The sequence below is a fragment of the Stigmatopora argus genome, chromosome 15, assembly GCF_051989625.1.
Source record: "Stigmatopora argus isolate UIUO_Sarg chromosome 15, RoL_Sarg_1.0, whole genome shotgun sequence".
NCBI classification, from domain to species: Eukaryota; Metazoa; Chordata; class Actinopteri; order Syngnathiformes; family Syngnathidae; genus Stigmatopora; species Stigmatopora argus.
The window spans coordinates 15387224-15414801 of NC_135401.1; the positions used below are offsets into that span (position 1 = coordinate 15387224).

The window sequence follows — 27578 nt, forward strand, 5'->3', positions numbered from 1 at the left end:
TAGTGTCAAATCAGCCTACCATGCATGTCTTTGGAATATGGGAGGAAACACACACGCACATGCACACACACACACGTAGCACAGTTTTAGACAGCGTCGTGATCGCAATTTTTCTCGACTAACAGTCAGACTAAGTTGATTGGCGAAGAGGTTCAGAAATGGGAGTTCACATATGGTAATTGATTTTGAGATGCAGGTATATATGCAGTCAGCTCTTGTTGATGTGTTGGATTTTTTTTGTACAAAATCTTGCAGGAGGAGTTTTGTGATGTAAGATTATGTAAACTAAAGTGGCATCGGCATATTTAACAGTATTGTCCCAGTTCAGGTGTTTGTGTTTTTTCAATATCTGACAGTGATGGTGCGTTTTTAGTTTTCTGTCCAATACTTTTAGAGTTTGCCTATAAATGATTTCAATTGGTTTTAGTGTTGTTTTGCAGCCCAATGAGCAACTTGTTAGGCAGTAGGTCATGTATGATATGATCATTGTGCCAAAATACAATTTTGCCAACTCAGGCATTAAATTGTTTCTAATGAACCTAAAATTGGACAAAATAAATTTAAGTTTATTCAGAGTGTTTTTGTTAACCTGTCGTTTAAAGACAAGTTGAAAATCAAGAGTGATTCCGAGGTATTTAAATTCTTGGTCTATATTGATTGTTTTTCCTAGGACAAAAATGTTGGGGGCACTGTTATTTGTTGCTTTTTTTATTAAGTATTTAGTCAACCACCAATTGTGCAAGTTATGCTACTAAAAAATATTAGAGAGGCCTGTAATTGTCAACATGGCTCAACCTCAACCATGAGAGACAGAATGTGGGAAAAAAAAAATAACATTGTTTGATTTTTAAATAATTTATTTGCAAATCATGGTGGAAAATAAGTATTTGGTCAATACCAAAAGTTCATCTCAATACTTTGTTATGTACCCTTTGTTGGCAATAACGGAGGCCAAACGATTTCTGTAACTCTTCACAACCTTTTCACACACTGCTGCTATTTTAGCTCATTTCTCCATGCAGATCTCCTCTAGAGCAGTGATGTTTTGGGTCTGTCGTTAAGGAAACACAGACTTTCAACTCCCTCCACAGATTTTCTATGGGGTTGAGATCTGGAGACTGGCTAGGCCACTCCAGGACCTTGAAATGCTTCTTACAAAGCCACTCCTTTGTTGCCCTGGCTGTGTGTTTGAGATCATTGTCATGCTGGAAGACCCAGCCACATCTCATCTTCAATGTCCTTGCTGATGGAAGGAGATTTTCACTCAAAATCTCTCAATACATGGCCCCAATCATTCTTTCCTTTACACATATCAGTCTTCCTGGTCCCTTTGCAGAAAAACAGCCCCAAAGCATGCTGTTTCCACCCCCATGCTTCACAGTGTGTATGGTGTTCTTCGGATGCAATTCAGTATTCTTTCTCCTCCAAACACGAGAACCTGTGTTTCTACCAAAAAGTTATATTTTGGTTTCATCTGACCGTAAGACATTCTCCCAGTCCTCTTCTGGATCATCCAAATGCTTTCTAGCGAACCACAGATGGGCCTGGATGTGTACTGGCTTCAGCAGGGGGACACGTCTGGCAGTGCAAGATTTGAGTCCCTGGCGGCGTATTGCGTTATTGATAGTAGCCTTTGTTAATGTGGTCCCAGCTCTCTGTAAGTCATTCACTGGGTCCCCATGTGTGATTCTAGGATTTTTTCTCACCGTTCTTGTTATCATTTTGACGCCACGGGGTGAGATCTTGCATGGAGCCCCAGATCGAGGACCTCGTTAGAAGAAGTTAGACCTCTTTGACAGCCAGAAATCTTGCTAGGTAACCAAAGAGTTATTTTCCACTCTAATTTGGAAAAAAATATTTAAAAAATCAAACAATGTGATTTTCTGTTTTTTTTTCCCACATTCTGTTCATGTTGACAATTACAGGCCTCTCTAATCTTTTCAAGTAGGAGAACTTGCACAATTGGTGGTCGACTAAATACTTATTTGCCCCACTGTATTCACGCTCATCATTGCATGTGTGAGTTCCTGTGCAGTATGTTTTTTTGTTTTTTTGCATGGAAATGTACAACGGCATCATCGGCATACATTTGGCAGGTGTCGATTGAGGCGAAGGGCAAATGTGCATGCACACATAGATAAAAATGAATAACAAGAACCAACCAAACCTAACATATCTACTCAATTACTTACTATGTATGATCCTCCCATTCAGTGATCTTCTACTGGCTCTCCTTCACATGGCCATTTTGATGCTATTCTTATGGAAGATTATGAAATAATGTCTGTGACCCATGGTTAATTTGCTTTAATGTTGATGTTAGGGTTATTAGTCTTACATTATTATAAATTTGCTTGCAATGAAGAAGAATGTTTTGAGAACTATCGACCTCTCACACTGTCGGTCACTGTCGGTTGGGAAGATCCAGAGGACTCTCAATTGTTTTGACTTCTCACCAGGTGGTTCATACCGCTCCCTTGGAAAGATCCGGAGGACTCTCAATTGTTTTGACTTCTTTGATGCCTGTTGTAAAATCTTATGTAATAAATAAGCAAGAGAGGCGTCGATCGCGAGAATAATTCTTGGACGAAGGCGCGTCAGGATCGATTCTTTCTTGCAAGACACCAGTTATGAGTCAGATGTCTGTTTTATTTATGCGTGCATTTGGGAATGCCTATTGGTGAACCTATCGGTGGACTTGTATTGCTGATGGACCTTTGCATGGAAGGCTGAGACCGCGGACAGGTGGAGTAAGGACTATCTAGTTTAGGAGGACTTAATTTTTATATTTTCTTTCTAGTTTTTTGTTACCATAATCAAGTAGTATGTACGGTATGTTTTTTCTTGTGTATGTCAAAATTGATTTGATTGATAGTTTTGTGACACAGCTTCACTGTGTAAACATATTCCAAAGACATGCATAGTAGGCTGATTGGACACTGTAAAGCGTGAATGGTCATTTGTCTCCTTGTGCTCTGCGATTGGCTAGCCACCAATTCAGGTGTCCCCCGCCTCTGGCCCAAAGTCAGCTGGGATGGGCTCCCCCGCGGCCCTAGTGAGGATAAAGTGGTTCAGAAAATGAGATGAAATGAGATTTTACATCAAAGGCCTTGGAAAAATATTTGTTTGGAATTTAAACCCCGAATATTGCTCGAAGTGAGCCCTCTTCTTCAAATAATCTCTTTACGTTCTATGTCTTGACGTGGCGCTTCCGCCATGTTGTATTGCTTCGTTTTCAATCTGTTCCACATTCACGCCCACCATAGTGAACGCCGCACAATTCGGGCGTTCAAAGTGAGAACGTGGAGACTGACCACGTGAACAGAAGCAATTGGTAAGTGAGTGAGTTTTTCTTATTGCGTTTTCGTTGGTATGCTCCATTGAACAGCAGGCACTAGTTAGTTATCCGGTTGTTAGTATGCCTTTGGTACCAGTTAATGTTAGAAGAGTTGATGTCATAAATGATCAGTTATATGATAACGATATAAATATTCTAAGCGCTTAGAGTTTTCTGACGTCACTATTGTCCAAATGTTTTTTTAGCCGCTGAACTTTGTCACCCAACGTCCCCTTCTTTCAACCGCCACAGAATATTCTGTTATATGGCAACATTAAAATCGAATTTAGATAAAGAAAATTTAGATTCCCGTCTTTTCTCATATCCTCTTTCTTTAGTTATGAACAGTTGAACACCATAATCGTTGTTTATATATATAATTAGTTAATTGTAAAATATTGGTTAAAAAATTAATGAGTAAATATTTTCCCTTTTTTTGGTGCATTTTTACATGAGAAAAGAGGGGGAACCCGACACACATTGTGTTTGTATCTAAAAATATTTAAATTTCAATGTACCTATCTATATGTGTAATATATATGTATATACAGTCATACCCCTACTTACATATGTTTCTAGGTACGAAATTTTAAGGTTATGAACCCTTTTAAAATGCAAATGAGTGCCTTGAAATACAAAAAAAAGATCCAAGTTGCGAAAACGTCAATCTCTCATCTCATTTACTGAACCGCTTTATCCTCATTAGGTTCGCGGTCAGCTGACTCCGGGCCAGAGGGGGGGGACACCCTGAATCAATGGCCAGTCCTATATCCGTTATTTTATTTTGAAATTTTTGCGGATGCACTGCTTCTTGCTTGACCATTTCCCTACACTCTCTTGCGCTCTCATTGGCTGTCTCACAACAACCCTCCATGTTTCTTTTATGGCCGTTGTCTGCTGAAACTTATGCTTGGAAGAAGTTGTGGCCAAGTGCTTTCAACAAACGGACTGGCAGTCGACAACAACTCCACGTTTCAAAATTCTCTTATGGTTTTTTCACTGCCGTTGATCGTTGTAGGCTTGAAGTTTTGCATGGAGAAAGCTGTGGCTGCCGAATGCCTTCAACCTGAACCGCAGCCTGCGGTGGGCAAAATTGTGTCGCGGGGGCAAGCGATGGGGTTTGTGGTCAGTAAGGAGGACGTTGACGAGTTGGTCGAGGGGCACCAAAACGAACACTCAATGGAGCAGGAGTAATGCAATGCTCGGCAAGACACGAGGAATTAAACGAGAAGGCTGCTGAGGAGGAAGCAGCCAACATTCCAAAAGCACAAATCAGAAAAAAAAATGGGGACAAAATTTTAACTTTCCGAATTCATGGAAAAAACGTGCGTTTGCTCACCTTGACAACGTTTGTTTAGTGCATTTATAAACATTATTAAAAGTCGTCAAAGGCAATTGTCTTTGGATTGTTTGTTCTCAAAACGTCTGTCAACAAACGCCCAAAGGGGAACTTAAATCCAAACAGGTAAGAAGCAGTGACGATAAATAAAATGGGCGAAAAATTAGATGCCAATGAAATCATAAAACCTAATGAAAAAGATTAAAAGTTCAGTGTAATATTGTTTTGAATACTTAATTTAATGTTTATTAGATGTGTGTTCATGTGCTCTCTTCCTCTGTTGCCTAACGTTAGCTTCCTAACACTTGTGCACGTGTGCATCAACATGAATACAGAGATTTTGCATGTTTATTCATTTTATTGGCTTATTACATAATTTTATGATCCTTTTTTCATTTTAGTGTCTTCACACTTTTCCTACAAAATTGGGGCACTTTGATGAATTTTTAAGGGTTTAGTTGGTAGTTTTGTGGAGACCGTGGAATGAAGTGTTTACATATAAAGTACTGCTCTAGTTATGAAAATTTCAATTTACTAAAAAAGTTCTAGAACCAATTAATTTTGTAAGTATAGGTATGTATATGTTTTATATAAAAATTCATTCATTTTCTTAAAAGCTTATCGCCACGAGGGTTGAGGGGAGCTGGAGCCTATCACAGCTAACGATACAGTAATACAGTAGATAAAGTGCGTCGATGAGTCAACTCGTAATTTGTGACATGTTGACTCACATTTATCGCCCTATTGAAATGTATGTCTCTTGTGACCTTAGCGCCAGCAAGGGATCCCTAATAAATTGACTTTTGGTCTTCTCTTGGCAGTGTGACAGTGCAGCCGCATTGCCATGGCGACTTTTCCTGAGTACATTGCGCAGAATGAGGAGCGTGACGGAGTGCGCTTCAGCTGGAATGTGTGGCCGTCCAGCCGTTTGGAGGCTACCCGTATGGTTGTACCCGTGGCTGCACTCTTTACACCCCTCAAAGAGCGACCCGACCTGCCACCCATCCAGTACGAACCAGTGCTGTGTAGCCGCGCCTCCTGCCGTGCTGTATTAAACCCACTCTGGTACCCTGACACGCATACACCTGACACATCAACATTATTTGACGATCAATAGGGCTGCCAAAAACAATTATTTTGCTATTCAATTAATCAGACATTTTTTAGACAATGTATTTTTATTTATTCACAGCATTGAGATCGCCACAACAGGCCTGCATCTCCATAGCAGAACAGCGTTTACATCCCGTGTCTTCCTATTAACCGCACGGCGGAACCCATTAACATTAACATGGTTCCTACTAGCTGAATTATGTACAAAAGAACGCCACAGTGTAGATTTAGATTTTTTTATGTCGCAACAAAACAAGAAATGACAAGGCGCAAGGCAGCCCGGGGGTCCTGGGTTCAAATCTAGGTCATGTCCATCTGTGTGGAGTTTGCATGTTCTCCCCGGGCCTGCGTGGGTTTCCTCTGGGTACTGCGGTTTCCTCCCACATTCCAAAAACATGCATGTTAGGTCTGATTGGACGCTCTAAATTGCCCCTAGGTATGGGTGTGCGTGTGCATGGGTGTCCTTCTCCTTGTGCCCTGCGATTGGCTGGGCACCGATTCAGGGTGTCCTCCACCTCTAGCCCGGAGTCAGCTGGGATAGGCTCCAGCACCCCCCGCGACCCTAATGAGGATAAAGCGGTTCAGAATATGGTATTCGGCACGCCCATTCTCCTATTGTATTAACCTTCTTCGGCGCTGAGAGAAGAAGCGGTGCCCTGACTTCCGCCATTTTTAATTTCTCTTCTGGTTTGTAGTTTCAGCGTAGATTTAGACATTTAAAAAAAAAATATATATATACTGATTGGAGGGAGGGGGAGGAGAAGAGGGAGAGAGGACCGGTCATGGGGAGAGAAGACAGGAGAGAGACAGGTGGCAATGTGCTTGTAAATATAACATAAACTTTAAATTTAACTTAAATGAACTTAGATTACGATACACACACACTTAAGTGGGTGTACCATATTTACTTGCATATAATCCGCTTTTGTTGGATAAAAATGATGACTGAATCGAGGGTACGGCTTATATGTGCATAAAAAGTCGACATGCATGAAACTGCAAGTTGACAACGCCATAACGTTATGACGCCATGAGGCAAGACAATGCGGCCGATCCGGTCATTTATTTAAAAATAGAGAAATGATAAACAGATAAAACGCTAAACAAAATTTATTTTGACGTCTATGAATGAAATTCAAGAAAAAAACTCACTTGTGCTCATCACTGTTCTCTCGGGGCGCAGCCATCTTCACAAGGACGGGGCGCCGCCATCTTACCTTGGGCGCTGCCATCTTACCAAGTTTAACGTGCTCTGAAGGGCCAGACGCGAGTAGCCTTGATTTTGAAATAAAACAAAATTCCACTTTTTTCCGTTTTATTTCTTGTTCAAAAGTGACTATTGTAAATAAACCATCGAAAGAATTGAGATATGTTGACATTAGAAGCGGTATGGTTGCCACAACATGTTAAATTTCTGTCGTTAGAAAGCATCAGGTTATCAAAAAGATAGACTTCTTTCTTTTTTCAAATTGAATAATTTGATATTTTGCATTTAGAAACACAGGCATATTAACTTCCTTATGATATTGACCCTAATAATGTCCTTTTGATTCATACGGTATCTCAGAAATACCACGTGTGATTTTTCTTTAGATTTTCCCTTCAAAGTAACACATTTGTACTCCCTATTAAAACCATGAATGTGGAGGTGAAAATTGGGAATCGGGGGCAGCTTACATGTGATAAATTGTAAGATTCAACAATTTTAAGGCAATTTTAAGGGTGCGGCTTATGTGCGAGTAAATGCGGAAACTTTGAAGTGCTAGAACCGAGGCAAAGGTTATAGCACATCAAAGTTTAAGGGTTCAGCTGTTGTCTTTTTCAGATGGTTGCTTTGCTTTCAAGCCCATGTGGATTCCGGTGCCTTTTCCGCAGATTATCGAGTCGGTCACACTATCTCCCGCTAGCTGTTTATCTTTTATCCATAATAAACAAAGGCTCTCTATCTCGTTATGAATGTCACTGAGCAGCTTGGAAATGATGGTTAGCCTTTTTTTGCACTGGCTTGTTTTGGACACATTGTTCTCCACTTACTTTTGCACTGATTAATGTAAATAAATGCAATTTTTACGGCCGGTGCTTGGAGATATCTTTACGCTAGTGAGATGTAGCGAGAAAGACCGAGCGATGCTGTTCTTATAAGCAGCCTCTCGGATACTTACCACTTGGCCGCATCGGGAACCGCCCTGTATGCTTGTATCTCAAATTTGTCTCGTATTTCAAGGCAAAAATTTGCTCAGAATTTTTTTCGTATCTCAAATTTGTCAAATGTTGGGACACTCGCACGCCAAGGTATTTCCGTACATACATTTCGCATCGCACACAGAAGGACTACTCCAAGCCTTTTCCAGCATTGTGTTGAAAATGCCTCTTAAACGTCCTGCGTTATCTAACACATCATAAATTAATTGCTTGGGCGAGGTTGTTATTACGCGTGTTTTAGTAATCCATTTGCATAAGGAACCCATGAATGGGTGACAAAGGAATAAATAATGCAGCAGACCTGAACTAGTATGGTCTTCTCACAATATTACTATACAGTGGTGCCTCGACATACAAGTGCCCCAACATACGAGCAATTTGAGATACGAGTAAAATTTTGAGCAGATATTTATCTTGAGATACGAGACAAATTTTGATATACGAGCAGACAGTTGATGCAAGAGGCTGCTCATAAGAACATCATGGACACTGTCTCTCTCCCCGCAACTCCCTCGTGTAATGTCTCTGTGGTCGCAACTCCCTCTTTGTAATGTCTCTGCGAGCACTGGGCGGAGCGTTGCATATTTTCAGTGTTTTTTTTTCGTTAGTCAGTGCGAATGGCGTATCTACTACTCGTTGGCAAGTAGTCGTGCGTTATCCTATTGTGAGGACATTTGTGTGCATCATTTTGGGAATATTTTGAAGGGAATACAAATTCAAACAACCCTCGATATTGACTGAAAGTCAGTGTGGAGGCGGGGCAAATAGAGCCAACCCGTGAGAAGAAAGGTATCAAAATGTCAAACAAAATTAGAATTAAGTTTAGTGTGAGGTTAGGTTAAACTTATCTTTGAGTGTGTCTGCATTGTAATCCAAGTTCATTTAAATTTGTTTGTTATGTTACGAGCGCGTTGTCGTGCAAAAAGCCCCCCCCCCTCTGTCCGCCTCTCTCTCCTTCGAAATCCGTATAATTTTAGTACTATTAAACACATTTTAGTCATATTAAACCACTAGTTATGTGTTACTTTGTTAATAGATGACGAATTAGAACAAATAATGTTTTTCTAATCCAATATCCTGTTTTGGGTGTTATTTCAGAGGGTTGGAACAAATTAATTTGTTTTTAGTTCATTTCTATGGGAAACGTTCATTTGAGTTACGAGAAAAACAACATATGAGCTCAGTCTCGGAAAGCATTAAGCTCGTATCTCGAGGTACCACTGTATTGCCAGGTACGAAGCCATGTTTGCACAATCGCCCCCAGGCCCTAAAGCCCGCCAACAATCCTTATCAGAAGTGGAAAAAGCTTCTTTTTTAAAAAACTGGGCCCAAAATTAAAACATCGGGCATGGTAACATCGTAGAGCCTTACATTTGCAAATGTTTGTTCAAAACCACATTAAAATCAGATGTACATGTGGTCTCCATTTTGTCCGATGTTAACGAAGAAACACTAACGCACACACACATTCTCAGAAATCGTAATATGTATAGATTTTTGGAGCAGAAAATTGACCTTAACCTACATACACAGGTGAAGCCAATAATGAGAAAAGGTATTTAAGGTGGGCAGTTGCAAGTTGTTCTCCTCTTTGTATATTCTCCTAAGAGTGGCAACATGATAGCCGGGAGACAACAGTTGGAACCTTGACGAGGTGTCTCCCGAGAGGCCGCCCGTCGCGGCCTGCGAATCCAACAAAACCACCCAGAGCTGCCACCCAGGAACGTGGCGCCCTACGTTTTTCATCCAGCCGGAGATATTCGCACTGCCCCACACCTCCGGCTACCCCCTGGATGAACTAATCCACGTTCCAGTGACAGCTCTAGCGCTGCTGAGGGTAATCCTCAGGCGCCTGGGTGACCTAACAACAACAACAACATGAGAGCCTCAAAACAACTGTCAACTGACCTGAAAACAAAGATTGTTCAAAATCATGGTGCAGGGGAAGGATACAAAAAGCTAGCTCAGAGATTTCACCTGTCAGTTTCCACTGTGAAAAACAGTGAGGAATGAGAAGACCACGGGTACAGTTCTAGTTAAGGCCCGTAAAATCCATCCAAAGTTACAAGAGAGTGGGGTGAGATCATAAATCTATGACTTGGTGAACAATAACAGGCTCCCACTGCAGCTGGGTCAGCACTGCCAGCTCCTCCATCTTATTAGGCAGAGACCGTACATTTCTCCCGATAACAGATGGGACGGATGGGTTGTAGCGTCTCCTGTCGTCCCGGTGCTTCACTCAAAAAGTAAAAAAAACGGGGGTAAGGAACAAAGGTATAGCAGATTAAAAAAACACGTAGACAGGAGCTGCTGTGACTAGTCATTGCGCTCACATAAAATAATAATAGTGTCCCTTTTTGTATAAAAATAAATGTAAAATAATACATTAAAATGTGATAAAATACAACAAATACCATATTTTCACACCTATAAAGCGCACCGTCTGATAGGGCGCAGTTTCAGTTGCGGGTGTATTTTCATTTTTTGTCAATTTATAGGGCGCTTCCTCGGAAAAGGCGCAGGCATGACACTAGGCTAGCGTATGTTATGCGTTTGTTATGCTAGCCGCTAGCGTACCTATGTTATGCTAGCCGCTAGTGTACCTATGTTATGCTATTCGCTAGCGTATGTTAGGCTAGCCGCTGGCGTGTTTTTTTAAAGAAAGCAGGAGCAAAACTAAGTTTGATAGTGCTTTATTGAGGTAAAAGGTACACAAGTTGTGTCTGTATCTGATATAATTAGTTCGGCGTTCAACATGCAATGCTCCACTGTCAGTCAGAGTTGTGTATTCCGGGAACTTGATTCCAGCTTTGGCGAAAGCTCGAACAACAGTGCTGACCGACACTTGAGCCCAGTCATCCACAATCTATTATAACTCGCGACATGCATCACTCCCAAAACTTTGATTCTCCTCGCTATTATATCGGCATCGACAATTCATTCCAAATCGTCACTCACGTAACTCGTGTGACGCTTCCTGCCCACTACTATGTTGGCCATCCGGCATTCATCACTCCCAAGCCATTAGCAAAGCTGTTAAATTGTGTTCGATTTTAACAGTCCATTTAGTCCATTTTCCAAGCGTTCACACCCGCATTCTGTTGTCATTCACGTCAGACATTTCCTCTGTATACCTCTACTATGCTGTTTCTTTTAGTATTGAGTGTTTTTGAGGGTTAAAAGCACTGCGAGCACACGGAAGTCAAATGCCTTGCCACTTTGAATGGATTTACCGTAACGCTTGGAATTGGATTGGATAACTTTATTCATCCCGTATTCGGGAAATTTCGTTGTCACAGTAGCAAGTGGGTGAGGATGCAGAAATAGGAAAGGCATTTTAGACATAAATAAATAGGTAATAAGTTTTCCACAAGGTGGGACCTTCTGCAGACTGAGGCTGAGGTTGAAAATATGCAGAATCACTTTGGCAAGCTGATCCGCACACTCTCTCAGTAGTCTGGAGCTGAGGCCGTCTGGACCGGTAGCCTTCCTTGCCTCGATCTTCTTTAGCTGTTTTATCACCTGATCGACAGTAATGCAGAGACCGGTAGAAGAGGGGGAGGAAGAGGAGGAGGAGAACGAGGGGGAGAGTTGCTTCTGGTCTGGGGGGTCAGGGGAGTGGGGGAAGGACTGAATCTGTTAAAGAACTGATTCAGTTCATTGGCCCACTCCCTGTCTCCGGACGCCGGGTCTCTCACTGTTGCCTCCATGGCCCGAAATGGTCCTCAAGCTCCTCCAGACCTCTTTGGTGTTGCCTCTCTGGAGTTGGTTCTCCAGCTTCCTCCTGTAGATGGTCTTTCCCTTCCTTATCTCTCTTCAGCTCTTTCTGGACCATTTTCAGACTCTCTTTCTCCCCAGACCTAAAAGCCCTCTTCTTCTTGTTCAGGAGGGCCCTTAGATCCCTGGTGACCCATGGCTTATTGTTGGAGAAACAACGGACCTTCTTGGAGGGTACAATGTTCTCAACACAGAAGTTAATATAATCTGTGATGCAGTGGGTCAAGCTGTCAATGTCTTTCCCATGTGAATTGCACAGCACCTCCCAGTCAGTGGTCTCAAAACAGTCCCTCAGTATCATGCTGGTCTCCTCGGTCCATCTTTGTATGATCCTCGTGGTAGGTTTTATTTTTCTCACCATAGGGATGTAGGTGGGGATCAGATGGACCAGGTTGTGGTCTGAGCGGCCCAGTGGGGGGAGGGGGACTGAGATGTATGCCTCCTTTGTCTTGGCATACAGCAGGTCCAGAGTCTTTTGTTCCCTGGTGTGGCACTTCACATACTGAGTGAAGGTGAGGAGAGTAGAAGCCAAGGAGCATGGGTAAAATCACCAGAGATAAGAAGGAGAGACTGGGGGTGTGACGTCTGCAGCCGGGACACAGCAGCGTGGAGCAGCTCGCGAGCGACTGCCGCATCGGCCGAGGGAGGTATATACGCAGTTATTACGATAAGGTGCACGAACTCCCGGGGGATGTAAAACGGCCTGATGCTAACAGCTACTAGCTCGATATCTCGAGTGCAAAGTTGCTCCTTCACAGTAATATGCCCGGGGCTGCACCATCTACTATTAATAAAAACAGCTAGTCCCCCACCTTTCTTTCTACCGCTCTCCTCAGCATCTCTGTCCGCCCTCACCAGCTGAAAGCCATCCAAGGAGACGAGAGAGTCCGTAATTAGTTTATTCAGCCAGGTCTCCGTGAAGCACATAATGCAGATTCTCCGATATTGTCGTTGTTGTTTGGTAAGCGCCGGTAGCTCTTCCATCTTATTAGGGAGAGATCTTACGTTCCCCATAATAATAGATGGAATGCTGGGTCTGAAGCGTCTCTTTCTCTCCTGACATATTCGTCCAGCTCTGCATCCTCTTCTCTTCAACTCAGCAGGGAGGTCCAGGTCCAGGGGAATCCAGGTGTTGCGTAGCGCTAACAGCTGAACAGCTTTGTGTAAAACAGCGTCGGCATGGCTGAGTGGGTCAAAAATGTAATGTCCAGAATTTGCAAAGATAAACTAAACTTAATAGATCAAAGACTGCCTCTCGCACAACTTGAGTCTTGGAGTAGAGTCTTGAAAGTAAAGTTTTAAAACAAAGTAGGGAATATAATGTAACAAGTAAAGCCTTAAGAGGCAATAAAACGTAAAAATAAAGGATAAAAAAGCTGTAAAAATACAGAATACGAGTGAGGGTTTAGGGAGCCACTGCAACAAGCAGCCGCTTTGAACGGTGCCTATGATGTAGTCACGTGCGGGGATTTTAAGGGTGAATGTCCGCTGGGTTGATCGCAATAAATAGCGTGCTGGCAAGAAATAAAACCAGTGACTCAAGCGGTCAGGGCCATACAAAAATTGAATTTAGTGCACAAACAAGGCGCACTGACCGATTGGGCGCATCGACCATTTTAGAGAAAATTTTAGACTTAAGTGCCTCCTATAGGTGTAAAAATACGGTAAATGATATTTACTATTAAATAGCTTTGAAAGACGGGCAGCCCGGTGGTGCAAGTGGTTAGCGCGTCGTTCTCACAGCTATGGGCTCCTGGGTTCAAATCCAGGTCACGTCCACCTGTGTGGAGTTTGCATGTTCTGCGTGGGTTTCCTCCGGGTACTCCGGTTTCCTCCCACATTCCAAAAACATGCATGGTAGGCTGATTGGACACTCCAAATTGCCCCAAGGTATGGGTGTGAGTGTGCATGGTTGTCCATCTCCTTGTGCCCTGCGATCGGCTGGCCACCGATTCAGGGTGTCCCCCGCCTCTGGCCTGGAGTCAGCTGGGATAGGCTCCAGCCTCCGCCCCTTTGTGACACTAATGAGGATAAAGCGGTTCAGAAAATGAGATGAGATGAGCTTTGAAAGACAATTTAGACAATTGATGTCAACCATGTCTAAAAATGATCAAAAATCAATATATTTGTCGATTCATTTGAGAATATGATTACTTGATTAATTAAGCAATTTTTTTGCATCACATGATCTTGTCCCGTAGCCAAGTGGACTACCGGGCCAAGCTGTGGGCGTGTAACTTTTGCTACCAGAGGAATCAGGTACTGCTGGAGTCGCAGTGTTCTGTGTAATCTTGATTCTGCCTCACCCGCTCCCCCTCTTGGTTCTTTTCAGTTCCCGCCATCCTACTCGGGCATCTCTGAAGTTAACCAGCCGGCTGAACTGCTGCCTCAGTTCTCCACCATTGAATATGTGGTTCAGGTGAGCTGCACCACAACCCACCCGCCTACTCTAGTAGTAACAAATTGCCCTCGGCCTGTTCAGCGTGGCCCCCAGATGCCACTGGTGTTCCTGTATGTGGTGGACACATGCATGGAGGAAGATGACCTGCAGGCCCTGAAAGAGTCCCTGCAGATGTCCTTGTCCCTACTGCCCCCCACAGCGCTAGTGGGCCTCATCACCTTTGGTCGCATCGTGCACGTTCATGAGCTGGGCTGTGAGGGAATCTCCAAAAGTTACGTCTTCAAGGGAACCAAAGATCTTACTGCCAAACAGCTGCAGGTATGTCATGTTCTATGAAGTTTGGGGCTTTCATTAAAATCTTTTACACTATTTTTTTAAACTTTTACTGCAAACGAATATTGTCTCCAAATATTGTTTATCAGCCTCCTCTAACTACAGTAATTCTGTACGAGTGTGAACATACTTTTCCGAGCAAATGTTTGCCTTGAGAAACGAGCATATAAAATGGTTCCCATTGCGGCCGTCCGGGTGGCCGAGTAAAGCATCGCTCTGTCTTTCTCGCCGCATCTCCCACGCGTAAAGATATCTACGAGCACGGGCTGTACGGGTTGTATTTTTTACCGCATCGGCCGGCCATCCGTCGGTGCATGCCGGCCGCACCGGTCGGCCATCCGTCGGTGCATGCCGGCCGCACCGGTCGGCCATCCGGCGGTGCATGCCTGTCGGCCATCCGGCGGTGCATGCCTGCCGGCCATCCGTCGGTGCATGCCGGCCGCACCGGTCGGCCATCCGGCGGTGCATGCCTGTCGGCCATCCGGCGGTGCATGCCCGCCGGCCATCCAGCGGTGCATGCCCGCCGGCCATCCGGCGGTGCATGCCCGCCGGCCATCCGGCGGTGCATGCCCGCCGGCCATCCGGCGGTGCATGCCATCCGGCGGTGCATGCCGGCCGCACCGGCCGGCCAAGTTTTATTTTTATTTAAATATTAAATGAACGTGCAGATCATCATCATCATCATGTGTGGGAATGCTGCTCTCTGGCTTCATGGTAAAGCCAGCTTTAATCAACAAGTTCAACCATCCTCATGCTTTAAAAAAACAAGAACAAAGCCAATGTTTGTCGTATCACCCGATCAGCAGCAGCGGAGAGGCCGGTTGGGGGCTTCAAAGCACACAAGCACACAACTAACCCGTTGCAGCATGCCAAGCACCGACAGCTCCTCCATCTGACCGGGGAGAGATCTCAAGCTCCTATAACAATGATGGAATGCTCGGTCTGGAGCGTCGCCTCTTCTCCCGGCACTATCGTCCACTGCTCACAGCTGATCCCGCGTGCATGACAGTGGAGGCACGGCTGAACAGATCCAAAGACGTCTTGGACTAGCACAAAGAAACCAAGCCACGCAATGGGTGGAGTCGAGTCGCAAAGGTCGCAAAACAACAAAGCAAAAAGCACACTGTAAAGTATATGGGAAAGCATTAAGAAATATTAAAATGCAATTAAAAAAGATAGAAAAGCAGCAAAAACACAAAACGAGCAAGAGTGGATAGAGCTACCGCTACCGGCTGCCACTTGACCACTCAAGTGGCAGCCGGTAGCGCCGCCATCTTGGTTGCAGTAGCAAGAACAGATACAGACACAAGAAAAAGACATTGTAGAGCTAGATAAAACTGGAACCACACACAGGAAGTCTTCCACAAGGTGGGGACCTTCTGCAGACTGAGGTTGAACATAACCAAAATAGCTCTTCCAAGCTCATAATGCATGGCTTTATGACGCCACAGGTCAAAGGTGAATGCGCGTGTGCCCGTGGCGGGCCGTCAGGGCCTTCAAGGCCTTCTCTGCTGGCCTAAGAAATATCTGAATCATATTATATTTTGTCCATCAATACTTATTATTCCAAATGGTCTGTTAGCTTCCTTTCATTGCTTTTCCCCCTGGTTGCACTGCTTCCAGATGTGTGTTTTCATATTGAAGCATTTAACCAATCACATTTCAGCCATTATTTGTTGCCAGATCAGATCTGCCTCAAAGCTTTCACAATCAGTTCTTGCGGGCTCTGCTGCATTAAACTAGACTGTTGCTTTTAACCAAACAGATTTCGAGTTGGCAACCCCACAATGATTTTTCATAGGCGTTAGCATTTTGGTGGCTGGGACATGTCATTGCTTTCACAAACTATGATTGGCTAGTAGGCGGGCCAAAGCAGCCAGAGATCGCAAACTCCACCCACATGGCCGACAGTGGCAAAAACAAATGGCTTCTGTTGCAGATTTCTCTCACAAAGCTATTTTCCAGACGGACTTTTACAGAAAAAAATGGACATCATTAAGAAAGGGTGGTCAACTCCGAAGCTAGCAAGCCTGTTACAGCCGGGAAAATTGTGTGTGCGGCACTTTCAGTGTGCTAACTTAGCTCCACAAGCAAATAGTATATTGTTGTTTTGATTTAAAGCCATTTTCAAAACGGACTATGACAGGACAGGCTCGACTTTCATCATTAGCTTCGATAGCGAAAGGAAAGAAGGAAGAAAGAAAGGAGGATGGATATTGTTTAAAAGGATTTTTGGTGAGTAAAATATGGCTATATTCCTAAATAATATTTCAATTGTGGACCCAGTTCTGATATCTGAAAAGCTCCAGTGTTTGTATTTAAGCTCCAGTGTTTGTATTTAATCACAAAATGCTGCTAGGAAGTGGATTTTACCCCAGTTTAATTTTTGGCGTTTCACCATTGACGTCCATCGCTGTCTTTTCCAGGGAAAAATCACCCCCCTGGCCTGGTTGTAATGTCTCAAAAGCTCCAGTATTTGTATTCAATCAATAAATGATGCTAGGAAGTGGATTTTACCTAATTTTAGTATTTTAGTGCATTTTTTGTCATTTCACGTATGGACGTATCGACGTTCATCGCTGTCTTTTTACCGGGGAAATGATACTCCGGGCCCGGTTCTGATGTCTAAAAAGCTCCAGTATTTGTATTCAATCAATAAATGATGCTAGGAAGTGGATTTTACCTAATTTTAGTATTTTAGTGCATTTTTTGTCATTTCACGTATGGACGTATCGACGTTCATCGCTGTCTTTTTACCGGGGAAATGATACTCCGGGCCCGGTTCTGATGTCTAAAAAGCTCCAGTATTTGTATTTAATCAATACATGCTGTTTTCGGCTGGATTTTACCCCATTTTCGGGCAATGTTTGCCCGTACGCCATTGACGTTCATCGCTGTCTTTTCCCGGGAAAATCACCCCCTGGCCTGGTTTTAATGTCTGAAAAGCTCCAGTATTTGTATTTAATCATGAAATGCTGCTAGGAAGTGGATTTTACCCCATTTTTGTGCGTTAATTTATTGATTATTTTTTATGTGTTGCAGCTGTAGCTGCAGTAGAGGTTTTATAGCCATAAAATAGTTTTTGAGGGTTGGATTGATACGTTGAAGGCGCTACCAGAAAATGCACCGCCCGCCACTGGCGTGCGCATATCATGCCCTGTCCACCTCGGCTAAATGCTCCCCGTGTTAATGATTGCATTTCCCCTTTACTAAGCGATTAAAAAAACTTAGAAATGCAACAGGGCGTATATTTACACACAGGGAAAATATTTACTCACATAGGGCACACGTAAAAGTCTAAAATTTACTACAGAAGGCATGGCTTTATGACGCGACGGGTTAAAGGGGACTGCTCGTGCGCATATCATGCCCTGTCCCACTCAGCTAAATGCTCCCCTTATTAATGATTGCAATTCCACTTATTAAGCGATTTAAATCCGTACAAATGCAACGCGGCACACATAGGGCTCACATAGGGCACAGTACTATAAAGTAGACAGCCTTTCTGACGCCATTGGGTCATATGGAAATGTGCGTGCACATATGCTTAAACACGGATAGATTTTGTATGCCTATTAATGTCTTAAAATAAATATTCTTAGACATTAATAAATAATTTTCCTAGACTTTTCTCTCATTTTTGTGTTTCTCACATCTCTCATGCAAAATTGGGACACTGACCAATTTTAGTGGGTTTAGTTGGTAGTTGTGTGAGTACCGTGGAACGAATTAGAGAATTTACATATAAAGTACTGCTCTACTTGCGAAATTTTCAAGTTACGCAAAGTTCTGGAACCAATTAATTTTGTAAGTAGATATATGAATGTATCGATATATATTTAGATATTAATAGTACTAAAATTACACGGATTTCGAAAGGGGGAGAGAGAGACGGACAGAGAGGGGGGGGCTTTTTGCACGGCAATACGCTCGTAACCTAACATAAACAAATTTAAATGAACTTGGATTATGATGCAGACACACTCAAAAATAAGTTTAATCGAACCTAACACTAAACTTAATTCTAATTTTATTTGACATTTTGATACCTTTCTTCTCACGGGTTGGCTCTTTTTGCCCCGCCTCCACACTGACTTCCAGTCCATCGAGGGTTGTTTGAGTTTGTATTCACTTCAAAATATTCCCAAAATGATGCACACAAATGTCCTCACAATAGGATAACGCACGACTACTTGCCAACGAGTAGTAGATACGCCATTCGCACTGACTAACGAAAAAAAAACACTGAAAAAATGCAACGCTCCGCCCAGTGCTCGCAGAGACATTACAAAGAGGGAGTTGCGACCAGAGACGTCACACGAGGTAGTTGCGGGGAGAGAAACAGTGCCCATGATGTTCTTATGAGCAGCATCTCGCATCCGGTGTCTGCTCGTATATTAAAATTTGTCTCGTATCTCAAGATAAATATTTGCCCGAAATTTTACTCCTATCTCGAATTGCTCGTATGTCGGGCCACTCGTATGTCGAGGTACCACTGTAGCTGTAATATTTAATAAATATACACTTTTTATAATTGTTATTTTCTATCGAACAATTTGATTTGCGATACGAGTAAATTGACATATGAACTAGGTCCTGGAACGCTGTAAATTCTTATCTCAAGTATTACTGTATTAGATTAGATTAAACTCTATTCATCCTGTACTCTGGAAATTCATTACCGGAATTGGTCCTGAAAGACCCATATTGGTCGATCTCTACTATTTTGTATATTCAAATTTTTATTTTGTACGTTAATTTTATAATACAGAAATATTGTAAATATTGTTGTTTTATTTATTGGATTGGATAACTTTATTCATCCCGTATTCGGGAAATTTCATTGTCACAGTAGCAAGAGGGTGAGAATGCAGATACAGGAAAAGAATATTTACACATAGTTACAAGTTAGAAAATACAGTCGCAAAGGCCGCAGTACAACAAAGCAAAAAGCACAAAGTACGAAGCCGTGTGCGGTCGATTGGTCGCCCGGACCGCGACGACGGGCGACCGAAAGACCGGCGACCAAAAGACCGATGAACAAAAGACCGTCGACAAAACAAGGTAAAACAACACAGTCTACGCATCAATAAAAGCCAACAATGGCCATGAGCAGTTTCACTGAGCCGACGTGTGAGTGTATAAGAGTTTGTATGTACATGAGTTGTCCCCTTCGGGAGGTACGTCAGTCAGGGTCTTAACAAGTTCTCCAACAAAAAACAATAAAAGTGCGGGAAATTTGGAGCTTTTCTTTAGCCTAATAATTAATAGGGCATTAAGTATGACTAAATAGTAATTTGCAGTTTGTATTTAGGGAATTTGAGCAACGGTTTAAATGGTAATTATCAATGGTTGCAGTAGCAAAAACCGATACAGTCTCAAGAAAAAGACGTAGAGTTGGATAAAACTGGAACCACACACAGGAAGTCTGCCACAAGATGGAGAACTACTGCAGACTGAGACCGAGGTTGGAAATATGCAGACTCACTCTTCCAAGCTTATCCGCACAGTCCCTCAGAAGTCTGGAGCTGAAGAATCAACAGTAACAGAGTACAACCCCTCAACTCCATTTCCGGTCTCGTAAGCGCCGACGGCTCTTCCATCTTATCGGGGAGGGATCTCACTTTCCCCATAATAATAGATGGAATGATTGGTGTGAAGAGTCGCTTCTTCTCCCGGCACTTTTGTCCAGCTCCGGATTTCCAGTGGCAATGAGGTGTTGCTCCTTCTGCTGTGTATTGTTCACAGCTAGTCCCATGTGTATGACAGCGTAGGCATGGTTGAATGGTTCCACAAAAGAAGTAGCAGAAAAAAGCCAGGCTAACAGAACAAAGAAAGTTGTAAAAACATTAAAGTATAAAGTAAAAAGGAATCTATTAAGAAATATTAAAATGTAATAAAAATAGATAGAAAGGCTGTAAAACACGAAAAACAAATAAAAGTGGACAGAGCTACTGCCACCTGCTGCCACGTGACGGCGCCATCTTGGAAAAAATAAAAATAAAATTATACTGTGGTACCTCAAGATACAAGCCTAATTCGTCCCGGTACTGACCTCGTATGTCAATTTACTCGTAACTCAAACGAACATTTCCCATAGAAATTAACTAAAAACAAATTAATTCGTTCCAACCCTCTGAAAAAACAAAAAACTGGATATTGGATTGGAAAAACATTTTTATTTGTTCTAATTTGCCATCTATTAACAAATAACTAGTGGTTTAATAGTACTAAAATGTGTTTAACAGCACTAAAATTTGATGGATTTCGCAGAGGGGAGAGAGAGGGACGGGGGGGGGGGGGGGCTTTTAGCACGGCAACGCTCTCGTAACATAATACAGACGCTCCCCTACTTACGAACGAGTTAGGTTCCGAGCGATTGTTCATGAGTTGAATTTGTTTGTAAGTTGATTCAGTGCTATATTTTGTATTATAATTTATGTTTAAGGCCTATATAAGTATATTGAAGGTTTATATAAGTGCATTTGTATGTTTAAGGCTTGTATAAGTAACATGCATTGGTTTGTACTGAAAAAAACATTTAATAAAATGGAGAGAATATGTACAGTACTGTATAGAGAGAGAGAGAGAGAGAGATTTATGTATTAGAAACTGGCCGAAAGAAGCGATCTAACGACGATTGCACAGTTTTCTTCTTTTTTTCATCATAAATGATGCGGTAGCACTGTATGGCATCATTCAATTGATTTGCAAACTTTGTGCAACGTTCAATATTTGGGTCCTGCTGCTCGATCTTTCTGTTTATAAATGGTACTGACGGTCGAACGATTCAAGTTGTATATGTGCAACGCTCACCACTCTCACGCGCATCAAGCTTCGTTATTATTGCCACTCGTTTCAAATGAAATGGCTTTCCTCTTCCTTGCAACTCCCTCAATAGAAGCCTTTCGCTTTTTACCAACCATATTCAATAATGGATGCACGAGATATTTAATGATACAAATGAAAGAGGTTCTTTGCGCACTGGAGATACGTTCACGCACTTCCGCATTGCAACGAATTTGACAGAAGAAGGTAGATGCTGGGTGAGCTGAGCCCTCACAGCGCCAGGCGTCGGTATTAGCGGCGGAAAGAAGCACTACTCGGAAAAAAATACAAAATCGAACTTAGGAACATTTTTCGACATAAACGCAATTTGCAGACATGTTCGTATGTACCGTTGTTCGTAAGTCGTATATTCGTAAGTAGGGGAGCGTCTGTATAAACAAATTTAAATGAACTTGGATTATGATGCAGACACTCAAAAATACGTTTAATCTAACCTTACACGAAACGTAATTCTATTTTTTTTTTAAATTTTGATAACTTTCTTCTTCCGGGTTGGCTCTCTATGCCCCACATCCACCCTGACTTCCAGATGCAACCTATCGAGGGTTGTTTGCTTTTGTCTTCCCTTCAAAGTATTCCCAAAATGATGCACACAAATGTCCTCACAGTAGGATAACGCATGGCCACTTTCCAACTTGCCCGGGAAGTAGTACTCCTCTCGTATTAGCAGACAAGCTCCGCCATTCGCACCGACTAACGGGAAAAAAACACTGAAAAAATGCAACGCTCCGCCCAGTGCTCGTAGAGACATTACGTACGACCAGAGAGACATTACACGAGGGAGTTGCGGGAAGAGACACAGTGCCCATGATGTTCTTATGAGCAACCTCTCGCGTCCGCTGTATGCTCGTATATCAAAATGTGTCTCTTATCTCAAGATAAATATTTGCCCGAAATTTTACTCGTATCTCAAATTGCTCGTATGTCGGGGCACTCGTATGTCGAGGTACAGACACTCCCCTACTTACGAACGAGTTAGGTTCCGAGCGATTGTTCATAAGTTGAATTTGTTTGTAAGTTGCTCAGTGCTATCTTTTGTATTATAATTTATGTTTAAGGCCTATATAAGTATATTGAAGCCTATATAAGTATATTGAAGGTTTATATAAGTGCATTTGTATGTTTAAGGCTTGTATAAGTAACGCGCATTGGTTTGTACTGAAAAAAACATTTAATAACATGGAGAGAATACATACAGTACTGTATACATACATTAGAGAGAGAGAGAGAGAGATTTACTAGAAACTGGCCGAAAGAAGCTATCTAATGACGATTGCAGTTTTCTTTTTTTCATCATAAATGATGCGGTAGCACTGTATGGCATCATTTAATTGTTCAATATTTGGGTTCTGCTGCTCGATCTTTATGTTTATAAATGGTACTGACGGTCGAACGATTCAAGTTGTATTCGCGTGCAACGCTCACCACTTTATCACGCGCATCAAGCTTCGTTATTATTGCCACTCATTTCAAATGAAATGGCTTGCCTCTTCCTTGCACTTCCCTCAATAGAAGCCTTTCGCTTTTCACCAACCATATTGAATAATGGATGCACGAGATATTTAATGATACAAATGAAAAAGGTTCTTTGCGCACTGGATATACGTTCACGCACTTCCGCACTGCAACGAACTGGGCAGAGGAAGGTAGATGCTGGGTGAGCTGAGCGCTCACAGCGCCAGGCGTCGGTATTAGCGGCGAAAAGAAGCACTTTTCTGATAAAGGCGCGCAATACAAAATTGAACTTACGAACATTTTTCGACATAAACGCAATTTGCAGACATGTTCGTATGTACCGTTGTTCGTAACTCGAATGTTCGTAAGTAGGGGAGCGTCTGTATTACTGTATTCTGTTTATCATTTTTAAATATTTTAAAGATAATCCATGAGGGAAGAAAAAATACATAATCTCTCGAAAGTTTTACATTGGTATTTATTGAAAAACAGAAACATAAATATGATTTTTATTTACTTTTCTTTTTTAATTTATTGAATATTTTAGATTGCTCGCGTTCATTTCATTTTCCGAGCTGCTTATTCTCGCAAGGGTCGTGGGGGCTGCTAAAGCCTATCCCAACTAACTATGAGTACCAGGCAGGGGACACCCTGAATTGGTGGCCAGCCAAGCGCAGGGCACAAGAAGACGGGACAACATTCACGCTCACACTCACACCTAGGGGCAATTTAGAGTGTTCAAATGGCCTACATGAATTGTTTTGGGAGGAAACCGGAAAACTCATGCAAGCCCAAGGAGAACATGCAAACTCCATACAGTATGGGCTGACCTGGCATCGAACCCTCGACTCCAGAACTGTGATGTCGACGCGCTGACCACTCGACCGCCGAAAACTTTCCTTTTTAATTGTTTACATATGTTCATGAATTTTCCGTATGACTTACCCTCACAAGAGTCATGGGGTGTGCTGGGGCCTATCCCAGCCAAATATGGACACCAGGCAGGGGACATCCTGGATTGTTGGCCAGCCAATTGCAGGGCACAAGGAGACAAACAACCCTTCACCCTCACTTTCATACCTATAGGCAATTAGATTGTTCCACCATCCTACTCTGTATGTTTTGGGGATTTGGGAGGGAATCAGAGAATCTGGAGAAATCCGATATATTTTATACATCTGTTTGCACCATAATTCAATTAACACAAAATTATCCGATTTGTATAATGAAAGCAAGCTTTGTAGTGAATGCACAAGAGGTAACACCTCTTGTTATGCAATCATACTGTCACGACATGTAGACATAAAAACGGGATGGACCCAATCGCAGGGAAACCAGAAACGGTTATGTACTCAAATGTTTTTATTAATGAGACCAAGACAAAGTGCAAACAAAAGCAGTGAATACAAAAATACAGAATCAAGCCAGAGACCTTGGACATTCCCTTAACACTGACTCAACAAGAAATAAACAAAGAGGACTTAAAATACGTAATCATTTGTTAACAAGACATTAAGAACAGGTGGGTGAAACACAAGGCAACAGAGGCTGAGATGACAAACAGGTGAAAGCATTAGACACTCCAGACAAGTTACACATGGAAAAAGTCAAGATTAAATCCATACAAAACATCAAAAGCACATAAACCTAACATTACCCCCCCAACCAGGGGACAGATCCCAGACGCCTCAAAAGCAAAATAAGATAAAACCCCAAAGCAGTGGGGCAGCGAAAGGGGGTCTTGAGGGCATGACATAGTTCACCAGGGATCAAAATAGACTCAGACCTCGCCACTGAAAGGAGCTGAAATGATGCAGTCCTTCCTAAGGAAGGGAGTCCAAGTGCTGCTGTTCTCGCCACCCAAAGGACCAGAAGCAGCTCGGCACTCACCTGCTAGAGGGTGCTGAAGGGAGGCAGATGGACATTGGCGAGCACGCCGATGCTGGGCCTTTCCCACTGGGTCCATAAGTGGATGCCTTGCTGCTGTCACGACTTGTGGGCGTGCAGACGTAAAGACGGGATGGACCCAATCGCAGGGAATCAGGGAGGCCAGGAACAGTTGTGTACTGAAAAGGTTTTATTAATGAGACAAAGTGCAAACAAAACAGTAATCCAAAAATACAAACGTGAACCAAAAGCCAGAGAATAAAACATACGTTTGACGCACACCTAACACTGATGTGACATTGACAAGGACACAACAAAGATTGATCCAACAAAGGGCACTTAAATATACAGACATAGGTTAACGAGGCATTGAGAACAGGTGGGTGACACACAAGGCAACAGAAAGGCTAACACACGGGGGAGGCGACAGGACTGGTTACACAGGGAAAAAGCCAATACAAAACACTAAAACCTAACACGTACACTTGCATTTTTCAATGATAATAAAAATTCAAATTTTCTCTATGTGTAGCATTTGGTTCCAATGCACATTTCAAACTCAGTGTAAAGTCCAGATTCATATAAGAGGAAATAGTTCCTATAAAAAAAATTACGCTAATTGGTAAACACATTGAAAATATAATGGATGATAATTCGAATATCTAATGTATGGTTTGTGACATCCCCTTATTTAGTATTGACAAATCATTTGGGCCATGCAGGAGATGCTGGGCCTGTCCAAACCAGTGGCCTCCTCCCAGGGACGAGGACCTCAAGCTCCACAACAACCGCAGTGCAACAGGTACCGGACCACTGTCACTGTGTGGGGAATATATTCCCATCCTAAACTTTGCCGGTTTCCTTGCAGGTTCCTGCAGCCTGTCCAGAAAGTGGACATGAACCTGACTGATCTGTTGGGGGAACTGCAACGTGACTCCTGGCCTGTGGTCCAGGGCAAGAGGCCCCTGCGCTCCCTGGGTGTGGCCATGTCCATTGCTGTTGGCTTGTTGGAGGTTAGTTCAAGTAAGCTAAGGAGAAGTCATTAACTGCAAATTCAAATGGATTTGTCTATTGACTACTTGCACAATGCCTTGTGCCTTGGGGTGGTAACTAAAATGTAAGTAATAGGGCAGAGGCGGCAAACACGTGGCTCCCGACCAAAATGAATGTGGCTCTTTGCTTCTTTTTATATTTTGTATAGACTGGCTCTTTGCCACGTTACATATTTATCTTATTTTTACCTCTCATCTCATTTTCTTCCACTTTATCCAAAGTCGGGTCGCGGGGGCAGCAGCTTCAGCAGGGAAGCCCATACTTCCCTCTCCCCAGCCACTTCATCCAGCTCTTCTGGGAGTATCCCAAGGCGTTCCCGGGCCAGCCGGGAGACAGTCTCCCCAGCGTGTCCGAGGTCGGCCCCGTGGCCTCCTCCCGGTAGGACGTGCCCGGAACACCTCCCGAGGGAGGCATCCAGGGGGCATCCTGATCAGATGCCCGAGCCAACTCATCTTGCTCCTCTCGATTCGGAGGAGCAGCGGCTCTACTCCGAGCCCCCCCCGGATGACCGAGCTTCTCACCTTATCTCTAAGGGAGAGTCCGGACATCCTGCGGAGGAAACTCATTTCAGCCGCTTGTATCCGGGATCTCGTTCTTTCGGTCACAACCCACAGCTCGTGACCATAGATGAAGGTGGGAACGTAGACCGACCGGTAAATAGAGAGGCTCAGCTCCTTTTTCACCATGACGGACCGAGTCCGCATCACTGCAGACGCCGCTCCAATCCGCTTGTCGATCTCCCGCTCCATTCATCCCTCACTCGTGAACAAGACCCCAAGATACTTAAACTTCTCCACCTGGGGAAGGACCTGGTCCCTGACCCGGAGAGGGCACGCAACCTTTTTCAGACTGAGGACCATGGTCTCAGATTTGGAAGTGCTGATTCTCACCCCGACCGCTTCACACAGTTGCGAATCGTTCCAGCGAGAGTTGGAGATCATGGTCTAATGAAGCCAACAGAACCACATCTGCAAAAAGCAGGGATGCAATACTGAGGCCATCAAACCGGACCCCTTCAACGCCTCAGTTGCCCCTAGATATTCTGTCCATAAAAGTGATGAACACAATGGTGACATAGGGCAGCCCTGACGGAGTCCAACCCCCACTGGAAACGGATCCGACTTACTGCAGGCTACGTGGACCTGATTCTGATTCCGGTCATAAAGGGACCGGACCCCGCGTAACAGGGGTTCCGGAACCCCATACTCCCGGAGTACCCCCCACAAGACTGCCCAGGGGACACGGTCGAACACCTTCTCCAAGTCCACAAAGCACAAGAAGACAGGTTGGGCGAATTCCCATGACCCCCACAGGACCCTGCTGAGGGTGTAGAGCTGATCCACTGGATCCTCCTCTCCAGTACCCCAGAATAGACCTTGCTAGGGAGGCTGAGGAGTGTGATTCCCCGGTAATTGGAACGCACCCTCCGGTTGATGTAAGGTGTGGCTCTTTGATTCTCACAGTTTAAAATGTTGGCCCTTTGTGTCTAACTTGTTTGCCACATCTGCAATAGGGTGTCACAATCTGTACAATGTGAGAGGATGTTAAAGCTCCTAAAGATCTTCAGAGAAGTAGCAAATCTAACAAAACAGAAACTTAAATGAATGTATACCTCGTCATCCATTGATCTTGCAAAGTTAGTTGGGGAAAATAAACTCAATAAATATTGTGTGCCTTGACCATATCAACATCTGGGCCACCTCGTCAGGTTGAAGCTACTTTTTACAGAGTACTGTTGCTGTTAGACTTTCAAAAGTAAAGAGACTGGCAGCAAATTCTGAGTGATGTCTTCTTAGTGATTGACGAAAATCTAATAAATGAGTTTTTGGTTG

The 27578-nt window shown here is 43.3% G+C and overlaps 1 protein-coding gene across 6 annotated transcripts in view; it reads left to right on the forward strand.

Moving 5' to 3' along the window:
* The first annotated feature begins 3187 nt into the window (after positions 1-3187).
* Positions 3188-27578, forward strand: part of sec23a (Sec23 homolog A, coat complex II component) — a 79627-nt gene continuing 55236 nt past the window's right edge. For 4 of the 6 annotated variants that reach the window (XM_077620824.1, XM_077620825.1, XM_077620827.1 and 1 more), the window contains exons 1-7: positions 3188-3334; positions 5498-5741; positions 13970-14027; positions 14101-14187; positions 14251-14487; positions 25416-25495; positions 25562-25706. In XM_077620824.1, coding sequence (XP_077476950.1) covers positions 5521-5741; positions 13970-14027; positions 14101-14187; positions 14251-14487; positions 25416-25495; positions 25562-25706 — 828 coding nt within the window. In that variant the 5' untranslated portion in view covers positions 3188-3334; positions 5498-5520. Of the gene's footprint in view, positions 3335-4188; positions 4803-5497; positions 5742-13969; positions 14028-14100; positions 14188-14250; positions 14488-25415; positions 25707-27578 lie in introns of those variants that run through there. The other 2 variants (XM_077620822.1, XM_077620823.1) reach the window with 2 other exon arrangements.